Source organism: Aptenodytes patagonicus, chromosome 7 (genome assembly GCF_965638725.1).
Source record: "Aptenodytes patagonicus chromosome 7, bAptPat1.pri.cur, whole genome shotgun sequence".
NCBI classification, from domain to species: Eukaryota; Metazoa; Chordata; class Aves; order Sphenisciformes; family Spheniscidae; genus Aptenodytes; species Aptenodytes patagonicus.
The window spans coordinates 67,001,187-67,013,623 of NC_134955.1; the positions used below are offsets into that span (position 1 = coordinate 67,001,187).

Consider the following 12,437-nt stretch of genomic DNA (forward strand, 5'->3'; position numbering starts at 1 on the left):
ACTGGTGAAATAAAGCCCTGGGTTGTACTACAATTGGGAGCCCTGAAGCAAAAACCACTTTTTTGCTTTATTTATGTGCTTGTCCCTGCTTGTCCCCATTTCTCTTCAATAAGCAGAGCACACAGTCTGCACTCTTTTCTCTTAAGTCTTTTACTATAGTAACACTGTCTGTGTTCACGCCAGCAACCCTCAGATCACAATAACCTTTTTGGACTGTAGAAATGAATCATTCCTAGCGTATGTGCATACTTTCTGATGATGCTGCATTATCAGAAGACCTTTGTGATTGCATATTGCTCACACAGCAAAGCTGTCAGGGGCTTGGTGCTCTTACAGGCCTTCTCCAGAGCCCTCCAGTCCATTACCGACCCATGCAAATAGTATCATAGGGCCGTCCCAGAGACTGATGGACACAAAAGAAAACTGGAGAGTCTGAACAAGGACTTGTAGTAAGCTCTACAGGAAGACATATTTTTGAAAACATACTGTATATCATTAACATTATTAATAGTAACTTTGAAGTCACCAGAATCTTACCAGAATCATAACCAGACAATATGCTGTGCACGATGTGGTATATGTCAGAGAGGGAAGTCCAAATTAGGTAAATTTATCTCCATTGTTTATAAGGTGAGCTTTAGGTGTGGGATTTGGCAATACAAACATGATGACTAAAATCATATGCTACTGAACTGCAGCAAACACTGTCCTATCTTGACATAAACAAATAAAGAAAATCCAATGAGCCTGTGCATATAAGGCAGCTTTAGCACACTGGAGGGCATATTTTCACCATTGTTCCACAAAGATGTTAAATAATGCTTACTTAATAAATGCTTTATGTGTGAGTTACAGGAGAACCAGCGTTCACAACAAGGGATTCAGCAGAGCTGCATGGTTCAGGCAGCTTTTTCCTCAATCAAAAAACTTGAAGCTGGTATCAAAGATACGTTTTCTGTCTATCTCAGGTGTCTTTGGAGTACGGATTACCTGGAAGTAACTCACAAGTAAAGCTGAATTTGATAGACTATGTTGTGTGGCACTTACCTCTGTAATTGTTTTAACAAAGCAGTGGCTCAACAGTAGATTCCCTGGTAGCCTTTACCCTCTGGATAGCCATCTTTCAGCCAAGTGGTTTGGAGTAGTTTTCTTGTTCTAGCCCAGATGGTCTTGCATGCTGTGTTAAAGCATATGTTGCCCTGAAAGTAAAATGACCTATATAATAATTGCTGATCTTGAAATATGGTGCAAAGCATAGAAAAGGGAGAAGTGGATTTGGTGTAATTGTTTTTCGGTAATTAATCACACTAGGGAGCTCAAAACAAGAAAGAAGTTATTGGTGGTTTGCTCCACACTGTCCGTTGAGATCTGCCTCAAGTACTAACTCACCAACCTATACCATGAGTTTTCAAGTGTGGCTATCAGGGCAGGCAGAGCCTCAAAAGTCCATGGGACCTTGCGCGTACAAGTGCAGTTGATGATGGTGTGTCATGAATCATGTTTGCAGAAGCTGTCCCACAAGGCACCAGAGCTTACAGGGCAGACAGAAGACAGTACACTTGGTTTGTAGCTACTTCTGAAGGGTTTTTTCATGACAATATAGAAACAGTCATGTGATTTCCCTTTTTAAAGCCAAATCTTGCTGGTTGTAGCCTACAGTATCTTCACAATAGAATTGTACCATGCAACCCCAAACAGAATAACATCTTATTCTTTAAAATCACCCTTGGTACTTAGAGCTTGAGGCAGCGGAGTTTATCTGAATTCACAGCAGTCACTTCACTTTCAGTGTGATTTGGCTAATCTTGAGCATGTTGCTCACACTAACACCTTTGGCTACAGACCTCTAAAAGGACACCCCTGTCCCTGGTCCACCCCACTGTGTTGAGGAGCCCATCTCTGAAGGGCCATGGGGAGCTGGGACTGAACGGCATGGACTCAGGCAGCAGCAGGACAGCTCCCAGAAATAGATCCTGGACTGGAGTGGCGATTCCCCAGGAAGATAACACAAATGGAAATGCTGGAGGCTACTTCTGAGGCTCTTCATCTTGCATTGTGGGCTTATCCTGAATTTCCTCCCCTCTTGCCTGGAGAGAGTAGAAACGTGTTAAGTTTTCAAACCCAAGCATAAGCATGCTGGAGCTGGAGAGGGTCTGAAGCATGCCTGGGGATGCTGTGACATAAAGATCACAGCTGGAGATCTGTTGCTGCAGCAGGCGAAGAGCCAGATGGGGGTGAAATCTTCTGGCTGGGGCAATTACTCTCCACTTTGTAGCTTGACTTGTCACATCACAAGAGAGAGGTCCTTCTGCAAGACAGTAAATTCCTTACTTTGACCTGTCAGTGCCAGAGCTCCATGCAATGCAGGAATGATCACATACCATTTACCTGACTCTGTTTCCTCATCTGTGAAAGATGGCAAGGAAACTGGTTCCCAGTGCACCTGGGAAGTGTCACACATCCCGCCCTATACTTTCACCTTTGCTATATATCTCATGCCACTGCTGCTCTCACTAACAGCAAGGATTCCTGAGAGTTCACACCGCCTCTGTAAGCAAGCAAATACAATGGCACACCAAAAAAAGGAAAGGAAAAAAAAAAGGCACACAGACACCTGCTGTGAGTTTATTTTGACAAGTGTCATTTAGATGCAATAAGCTGTGATCATCTCTCCGGCGTGGCTGCAAACAGAAAGGAGCCAATTGGGTAAACAAACCCAGGTGCTCGGGAGCAAAGTGTGGCTTCTTCTGCTGGGTTGGGGGGCTGGCGGAGAGAGGGGGGAATGGGGATCTTTTAGGATGTGCTTCACCGTGGGCTGTCTTTCCCCTCTCCGCCAAGCCTGGGGGTGCAGGAGGAACCGGTGGCGTTCCTACGGCGGGCGCCTTGCTGTGCCTGGCTGCGGCACTCTGTGGGATGCTTTAGAGAGGAGGGGTTGCAGAGAAGGGGGATGCACGCTGTGTGGGGGACCGCAGCAGAGGAGAGGGAGGCGTGTGCCTGCCTGGAAGGGGGCATATCTTCCCTTATAGACACAAGCCGATACCTACCCTGCTGAAGCAGTTAAACAGGGGAGAGCAGCAGCCAGGCTGGCAGATTCCTGCCCTGTGATATGCCAGCCACAGGGTGACGCAAGGGCTGGAAGGCTCCAACTAACAAGCCATTTTCACCTGCGTAATAAGCGCTAGTGGAGATACAGCAACAGCAGCAGCAGCGGCTCTGAGTCCCCGCAGCCAGCCAGACTCCAGCGCGGCCGCAGCACCATCCAGCCTTCGGCGGCCACCGCAGCTTTTTCGGTGGCTCCCGCTGCAGCCTGAGAGCCGGAGACCAGCGGCCGCCTTGCAGGCAGCATGTCAGCCCCGCCGGACCCCCAGGACCTGCTGCTGGCGGGCACTGGGGTGCACTGGGCTGCGGACGGGGCGGATCAGTATGCAGCTGGGGCTGCGCTGCGGGATGGAGATGGGGCTCAGCAGCGGGAACAGCTGGCTTTCGGCTCCGCCAGGGAACACCCGCCCGTTGCCATGGCGACTGCATCCCCAGGTAAAAGGCGAGGGGTACCCAGGGATGCTCAACAAAGGGGCCCTGGCAGCAGCATCTCCTGGTTGTCTTGTTCCTGTCCCTTCCCCAGTTCTTCTCCCAGCCTGGCTGCTTGGAAACATTACTAATGAGTTAGTGAGCGCATGTAGGAAACCAGAAAATAACAAGCAATTGCGGCCTTTGCAAACAATCATTTTTGCTGATGTGGGGGAGGGGGGACGCAGGACCCAGCCAAGTTCCCTAAAGCTCTTTGCAGTTTGCTAGGCACAGGACATCCAGATTGCAGTCAAATCTTGGAGGGCATTTGATTTCACCTGACTTGATGGGGCTCTGTCCTCATTTGTCATACACCTGTACACATCTGGAGTGACAGATCTCAAAGGAGTTACTTCAGCTATTCCCCACGCACCTGGAATTCCTGCATGGCCCCTTATGTTAGTTCAACATGTAGCTCTTAATGGAGTGCCTATTCTGAAGTGTTTGTGTATTTTCTGCATGCTTTTGAGACACACCTATTTAATCGTGGACTTTTTGGTTGCTGTGTTTTCCTCCTTTTGCTTTTTTAGGTGTATTTGACTTAAGGTGCATTTAGTTTAGCTAGGGTCTGCAGGTTCATTGATTTTCAGTTTACTTTTGGGATGTGTTTGATTTCCCTTGGTTTAGGGTTCCTTTCTTTAATGGGTGTATTAATAGCAGGTGTATATCTATTAAGGAACCCCAGAAGGTTTCAGCTTCCAGTAGCTCCTGGTAGAAATGTTTGGGGAAAAATGACTCTATTTCCTTTTTGGTGACACTTCCCTACTTTCTTTCCCATTGCCGCCCATCAGAGAACCCAAATAACTAAATAACCCAGCCCTGGGGAAGCTGGTGGATCTCATCGAGATTCCTCTTCACTGGGAAGCAGATGTTTCCATTATACAGCCTGACAGCATTAAACTTGTCTTGAGTAAGTTGAGAGTCAGGGCTTGGGATGGGAATCGGTCTCCATTATGCAATAGCTGCGGGAGCATTAGGAACTGCGTTTTTGGGCTGAGTCCTTTCTAATCCCCTCCAGTCAATCAGCACAAAGAGTAGCTGGCCAGAAACAACACAGTCTGCGTGACTCTCTGTATTATTCCACTGATACCCATCTGTATGGTTTTTTCAGGGTTTGAGTGTGCATTGTGCATGTGTGTGCTCTCAACATGGATGTTTCCCTGGTGCTTGTCTGTCTGCTTGATGCTACTGAGTTCAGTAGTAAAATGGGATCTAACGCCCATTGGCTGATGTGGGAAATGTTTTGCTGTTTTGTAGCTTTGGGCAGGCAGCAAATCTGCTGATGTGCTGATCGTTCGCTGATCTGAGTGGTAGGTTGTGAAGCGTGACTTTTTACTGGAGGGAGAGGCAGATGGCTTGCAATGTAAGGCTGTTCTAAGGGCGGGGGGCGTGTGTATGTGAAGAGGGGCAGGATTGGGGTCTCCAGGTAGGGTTGCCTCAACAGTATAATGACATGAAGAAGGGGGAAAGGATCTTGTGAGCTTTTGTTGTTCACTGATGGATAAAAATATGGCCATGGTGAATCTTAGCGTACAGAACAAAGAGGGGTGGTCTCTTAAATAGTGTAAATTCCCATTAAGTTGAATGACTGTGATACTGCTTACATTTAATGAAGGATTCTTCAGGCTTAACCTGATCTGTAGATTCAGGCTTATAGAATGCAGAATAGGCAGAATAGACTGAAAGAATGAAAGAATGAAAGAAAGAAAAGAAAAAGAAAGAAGAAAGAAAAGGAAAAAGAGAAGGAAGGAAAATATTTTTCGGCTTTTGGAATCCTCTGCAAAGGGGCTTTAGACGTGTTTGTTTGCATGTGTCAAACTGTGGCAAGGTGGGGATAAAGTGAGCAATACAGACCTTTTTTGGTGTGTTCTAGCTGTGGATTGACAGACTGTCAAATTAGCAATATCATAAGAGTAGTAATGTGTTTTAAACATTTCCCATTTTGTTTTTCCTGTTTAATAAAGTAACAGTTGTGTGCTTTTGTATGTGTCTAGCCGACCATGGCAGACAGAGCAGCATCCCAACCAGTGCAGTCCTGCGCATGCAGTCTCCTTTTCTGTTTGTGGCTGCAGCACCTGTATTTCTGTTCCACGTTACCTAGACAGCTACAGCTTCCGCTCCCTTCACTGGGGGAAGTAAATAATTTCCCTGTTCTCTCTGTGTGACTAAACATTCTTAAGTCGCTGAATAAGAGGTCTGTCATATTGCTGAATATCTAAAACTGTCAAGTATTTCAGAAAACTCTTTAATTCTCCTGCTCAGAGAGGGATTCCTGCATGTTCCTAAGCTGTAGGAATGGACCCAGCGGGAGATATCTAGCTCAAACAGCTTACAACACTGCCATAAGCTGCCATAAACTTATAACACTCCCTATACAATGGGGCACCTGGGGACACTTTAGACAAGGAACAGTGCATCCAAACAAGAGCGAACTGGACGGTATGTTCTCCAGGTAGTTTTCCGACACATCCTGTATCTTCCTCCACACCTCTCAGACCAGTCCTTTTTGTGAAAAACATGGTTATGCTCTTTGAGGCAAGAGCAGGGTTTGGAGATTGAGAGATTCTCCCAGAATGAAAATAACTGAAAATAAATGGTGGGAATTTATCACAAGCTGTACAGAAGTTTTCTTATACAACCTAAAAATTTGCAAACTTTCCCTGATCTTGGCTTTTGTTTTAAGTTTGAAAACCAGCCAGGGATTGTTGAAAGGTTCAGGAATATTTTCAAGCTGGCCATGGGCCTGGCTTTGAGCCAAACTGGCTGTGTGTCAAAACCTTGTGAGTGGTTTCTGAATGATGAAAAGCAATGGATTTCACTCCCCGTTCTTCAGATCAACCAAAATCGGCAATGACTTGGACTGCAGAAAAAAATTCCCACGAGGAGTAGAAAGCTCAGAGATTTCTCAAGCAAAGTCAGGGCAATAAGGAGCTGCAGATCCCATGTCTGCTTCTCCTCCTGCAGAGCTACAATGAAGATTGACTCCAGTAGCTTCTGGGCAGGGACAAAGCAGTTTCTTTTGCTTTTATACTTGGCCCCTGGGTTTTGCTGAAAATGTTTCTCTCCCTTAAATGGAGAGTTTCTCTTCTTCCCAAAGATGAATTTGGTTCAGGTTGAGAGGAGCTTGCAAGCAGCTCTTGCAAGGACTGGAGGCTGAAGCAGTCCTGAAAGGCTGGTAAGCAGTTGCATGTTGGTGAAGAGAGCCCCATGTCACCCAACACACCATCTGGTCACAGATGCTGTTATTTATTTTTATACGTCAACAGTGATTAAAATTCCTTGAAAAGAATTAAAGAATTATTTCCAAAAATATTACACAGGCTACCAGGCATTCCCCAGGATAAATACATATGGTTTCCTTTAGAGAAATGGCAAAATGTAAGAATGGACTGTACCTCCACGGTGCAGGTGTGTTTAGGGGGAAAAGAGGGGAAAAAGGGCAAGAGCTCATTCAAATGGTGATTCCTGTGTCAGGATCTGGGAAGTTGTATGCAGCCTTGTGCGTTGGTGGATATCCGCAGGGTGATTTACAGGCAGCAGTGGTATGGCCCTACGTCCGTGTAGCTGAGGCTGAGAGAGCTGCCAGTGAGCCCTGCCGGCTGATACTCACGTCAGGATACTCTTTGCCTTCAGACTGGCCACAGCAGTCAGGACATCCCTGGCAATCCTGCCCCACTTCCAGCTGCCTCCAAAGACAGGTCACAGGTGGGGTCCAGCTGCCCAAAGGAGAGGTGGCCAGTTCCACAGGAGATGGCATTAACAACTGGGACATGTCTATGGGGACACCATGAGATGGCAAATATGGCCTATGGGAACCCTTCTGGAACAGTAGCCAGGAGCTGGTTGGGATTCCCTGGGGTACCTCAGTGGCATGAATGTCCTATGATTATGGGACTGAACGACACACATGTGGTATGTGCCAGCGAGGTGAGGTGGAAAGGAGGGACTAGAAGCTGCTTGGATGAGGCAGATAAGTTGAGGAGCAGCCTCTGCCTGCCGAGGAGCAGTGAGATACCAAATCCCGGGAGCACTTCATGCTCCGATGGGTGTAGATATAGCACACAAGACCATGAGTGGTCCTGGCTCCTGCTGCTCTGTGATGAGAACAGGCTGTCTAGGCTCAGTGCTTTTAGTAAAGACATTTTTAAAAAACTGTTCTAATTCTTATGATTTGTAGAGGTCGAGTTTGAGAATGTGTGCCATGTACCCACATGCTCTCACCACAAACTGACCCACCAAACCCCCTGCCAACTAGGGGCTGCAGTGAGATGCTCCTAGCATAAGCCTGTGTTTATACTGGTAACGCTTCACCTGTAAATCTCAATTTATATGTGTCTCTCCAGTTACTGGAGAGGGTGAGTTACTGGCGGCTTTACACCTCAACGTGAAAGAGATTTTTGGTGGTTTTCAGGCAGCTTGAGAGCCCTGTGGTTCACCTGGGTGGAGAGAAGTGGGTATGGATGTGAGCATCTGCACTGCTTGAGTTTGGCCCTGGTGCTTTTTGGGGATGTCAGAGCACAACCAAATGCAGCAGGTTCCCCAAGGCAACTGTCTCAGCTGTTCTTTGTGGCCTTCCCACCCCTTTCCAAGTATTGCTTTAGCAAGAGCTCCCCCTCCCTAAGCATCCATGGCAATGTACTGCTCAAGGCCATGTGCACTGTAAAGGCCAAGATCCAAAACCTGATTTTTCAAGTTGCTGTAGAAAGAGTCTTGATAAGGTGGATTCACTGACCTAAGCATATGCCACAGGGGAGCCTAAGCAGCTGTTTGGAAATATGCCCTCAACTGCCAGGCAATCTTGCTCAGATTTAGCCAACTGAGGCCAGATTTAATCTTACTTTGGAAGAGTATATATTCATGCCAATTCTATTATTGAGATTTTAGTCCTTCCTGATTTAGAGAATTGAATTTATTTTTTCTCTGCTCCCTGGGTTAGTCCCTCAAAACCTCTGACATACTGGTGGGAGTGAGGGTGATAGAGATCATTTGGTGGAGGTCCTCCCCATCCCCTGGGGTTTTGTGAGTGCAAGTGGATTTTGCAGAGAGGGACAGAAACACAGTGGATTTCTTCTTGGATCCTTCTATTCCTGTAATTCTCATGAAGCTTGACAAAGCAGCCATTTCATCACAGCCCACAATCAGTCATCTAAAAAAGATTCCTGTTGAAATACGATGGTATTCCCACTTGGGTAAAGTAGAAGCAATGGCTCCTGTTGTGCTCCTCCAGCAAGTGCTCTGCATCTGGGGGTGAAAAGTGCGATTGGAGGTGCATAAAATCTCCTGGTTTAAAATCTGTGCAGCAATGTAGTTCTCAACTCCATGCAGATCAAAATGCAGCTGTCTTTGCCCTGTTCCCCACAGGGGTGCAGGTAGCTCCATCCCCACTTTGACTTCCACGGTGATGGATTTTCTTCAGCCTTCAGGGCTGCAAATGGGTTGAGGAAGAGGATGAGGCAGATGAAAGAGCAGAGTAGTACCAGGGAGGGTGACTCACCTGCCTTATTTTAATCTTCATCACTTGGTAATGAAATGTTTTATTTATAGGCAAGGAACTGAGGAGGAGAGATTGGGGAGGAGGAGAACAGCATGGAGGGGAGAGGCTTTGGATGTCCCAGTTGCGGCAAGCGTTGGATTTTGCGTGTTGCAGTATTTCCTGGGCTGTGAGTCTCCCCTGGGCTAGGTGGTTCACTATGTCTCACTGGTGTGAAGGTCCTGGGAGGCACATCTGCCTCCCTTTTTCTGCAGCTCTGGAAATGCCATTCAATGACATGTCATACACCTTATTTTTCACCCCCCAAACTGTAGTGTGCAGTACATGCACACTAAGCATGTGCTCTCAGTCTGCCTGGGGACGGCAACCCCAGCAAATGCCTGGATGCTGCCTCTGGCTCAGTCCTCCTGGAAAAGTTTGGGCATATCCCACAGGTCTGCTTATCATGTCTTCACAGACTGTCCCACGAAAGGATGCCGGCCCAACTGCGTGGCCTGGATTGACCTGCGATGCTCAAGACTAGCATTTGGCTCTGCTTTAGGCCCTGAGACCTGATTTGTCCCTAAGACCTAATTATTTTGTGCATGTGAGTTTTAGCTCAAAGTTCCTGAAATACCCAAGGAGTTGTGCTGCAGGTCCACATCATCAACAGGGAATGGAGGTTTTTAAATGTGTGGCTTCTTAGGAATTTGCCTCACTTTCCCTCCCGAGTAGTCGGTACCTCTAAAATGGGCCAAGTACGCACTAAGCCTTTTTCATTTTTAATGTAGCATTTATGTCCTTATGTCTGTTTTTCATGTTGTATTCTCTTACTGCCAGATCAGGGCTGCTTACAAAATTGTGGGGGTTCTTGTTTTTCTTGGGTTGTTTGTTATTTTTTTTGAAAAGAAAAAAAGGCCATCACATAGCAAACCATGTTTCAAGTAATGAAGCATTATTTGTAATTAGTTTTCTAATTTAGGGAAAGTAAATGTATGTGCTGCTGTAGATTTGGCATGATTCAGCACTCAGGAACACATCCCACATTTAGTATTCTTATTTTTTAAGACAATTCAGATTTATGGTCAGCCTAATCCTCTAAGAAACCCCATCCCTTCAACAGTGAGAATAAATTCTTGGCACTCATCTACAAGACAAGACTCAAAATAGAGGGGACCTTAATCACCTATTTCAGTCCTCATTGTTTCAATAAAGTATTTACGATCCTAATTATATGGAACATAAGCGCATTATTAACTGCTTAAAAAAATTAGGATAGTCTTAAGCATATGCTTAAAGGTGAGCATGTGTTTTGCTGAATTTAGGGATAAATGAAGTAGGAGATATATCATGGGTAAATTGGCTTTATTACCCATTAGACCAGACTGCTTCAGGTCACTTGTGTGTAAAATGGAGGCACCAGCACTTACTTATCTCATTACAGCACTGTGAAGATTAACATTTAAAGACATTGAAAACTTGGAATGAAAATCATTATAATGTTGTTGTTGTTGTTTAATTTGATCTATTGTGTATGTCCAGGTGAGACTAAAAATTGTTGGAAATGACTACAGCCTTCATAATCCTGTCTCTTTCAAATATTAAGGTATTATCTCATAAGCATTGGCTTTATATTTTAATATTGCTTAAAAGTGGGCTTTTCCATCTTTATTTAAATATCAGCTGCTGAAAGAATTCTTTGAATATTTCTTTCACTGCTGTAATGAGACACCTGCCCTTGATACAGCCTCCAATTTTCATGAGATGTCGTATCAGAAAAGGTAGCCAGTTCTTCTGAGATTATTTTGACACAATTGCCATTAACAGCTGCAGCATTCCCAACATCTCCTTCATGTAGCAGTGACTTCCGTCCCGGATGCGGGGCTGCAGCGGGGTGTTTGCTTGGGTACAGGTGAGGACGGAGCGCAGGAGGATGCTTGCTGAAGGATGCTTTCTGCACCGGGGTGACTCTGCAGACCCGTGGAGTTATGTCAGCTCGAGGCTTAACTGTGCCATTCAGGACATGAATTATGTCTTATTTTTCAGCAGTGCTGAATTTATTAACTGCAGCTGATTTATTGTTGGTAGGTTTAAAGACATTGAAGGGCTTCTTAACTGCGGCCAGTAAAAAGCAAATATATGGGGCAGCCTTGTCAGGCTGGAAACCTTCCTGCTCCCAGGCCCTGGGGATCTTGTGCTTCTCTTGTCTCTGAGTTTTTTTTCTGTGCAAGTATCAGCCCATGTCTTGGTTGCACATGTGGGTGCCCCTGGGTGAGTCCTGTGACCGAGGAGGAGGAACTGCAGCACCAGGGCACAGCCTCTGGCCACAGGGCCGTGCAGGAGCCTCTTGCTGCCAGTGCTGGCAGTGCTTTGTCTCCCAAACACAGCCCAGGGAGGCTGTCCCTCACCCCATTGAATCATAGAATCATAGAATCATAGAATCATAGAATAGTTTGGGTTGGAAGGGACCTCTAAAGGTCATCTAGTCCAACCCCCCTGCTGTGGGCAGGGACATCTTCAACTAGATCAGGTTGCTCAGAGCCCTGTCCAACCTGACCTGGAATGTTTCCAGGGATGGGGCATCCACAACCTCTCTGGGCAACCTGTTCCAGTGCTTCACCACCCTCAGCGTAAAAAATTTCTTCCCTATATCTAGTCTATACCTACCCCCCTTTAGTTTAAAGCCATTCCCCCTTGTCCTGTCGCACCCTTTATATGCACATTGCAAAGCCACAAATGCAGAAGTTATAGATCTGAACGACATCCCCAACCTTTCCCTGCTTGCGCTGTGTTAGTCACTGGCTGTACGACCAAAGAGCCTAAAAATCCTCAGTCTGGGCAGCCTCTGCAGCACAGCTGTGCAGAGAGGGTCTGCAGACAGCCTGAGCCATTGGAGTTTGTACTGATTTTCTTCTGCTGAGCCTGGCCCCTTACACACTGCTCCCAAAAGCACTCGGGGGTACCTGTAAAGGAATTGGTGGAGAGACAGAATGCATTTATGGCTTGCAATCAGCAAGGGAGTTTTGCCCTTTACAGGCCTAATCCTGCCCCCCAACTCGGAAGTAGCAAGGCTGATGCAGGGAGGATGCCTACACCCACCAAAGACAGCATTCTGCATGCCAGGGAGGTGGGAAGTCCCTCATCCCATATAGGTCCCGACATGCACATAGCTAGCAGAGCAGCTCTGCTTGGAAATGCTTTTAATCCCAAGCTTATTGGCAGGCCAAAGGGCTAGATCCTGAGCAAAGCCTGAAAGTTTCTCTAAGTCTGCCACCACCAAGCAAGTGTTCACCCGTATTCGGGTCAGCTGCGTCCCCCTCCCTGCACGAGGAACATGCACTGAGGCCACGGCCGAGGTGGGAGGTAAAAACCTGCAGCAGGCAGACCTGGGGAGCACAGT

At 46.5% G+C, this 12,437-nt stretch overlaps 1 protein-coding gene across 1 annotated transcript in view; it reads left to right on the top strand.

Annotated features, from left to right (window-relative positions):
* The first annotated feature begins 3,007 nt into the window (after positions 1 to 3,007).
* The window catches only part of RTN1 (reticulon 1), a 123,635-nt gene continuing 114,205 nt past the window's right edge, over positions 3,008 to 12,437 (top strand). Inside the window, exon 1 of the mRNA XM_076345656.1 lies at positions 3,008 to 3,534. Coding sequence (XP_076201771.1) covers positions 3,345 to 3,534 — 190 coding nt within the window. The 5' untranslated portion in view covers positions 3,008 to 3,344. The remainder of the gene's footprint in view (positions 3,535 to 12,437) is intronic.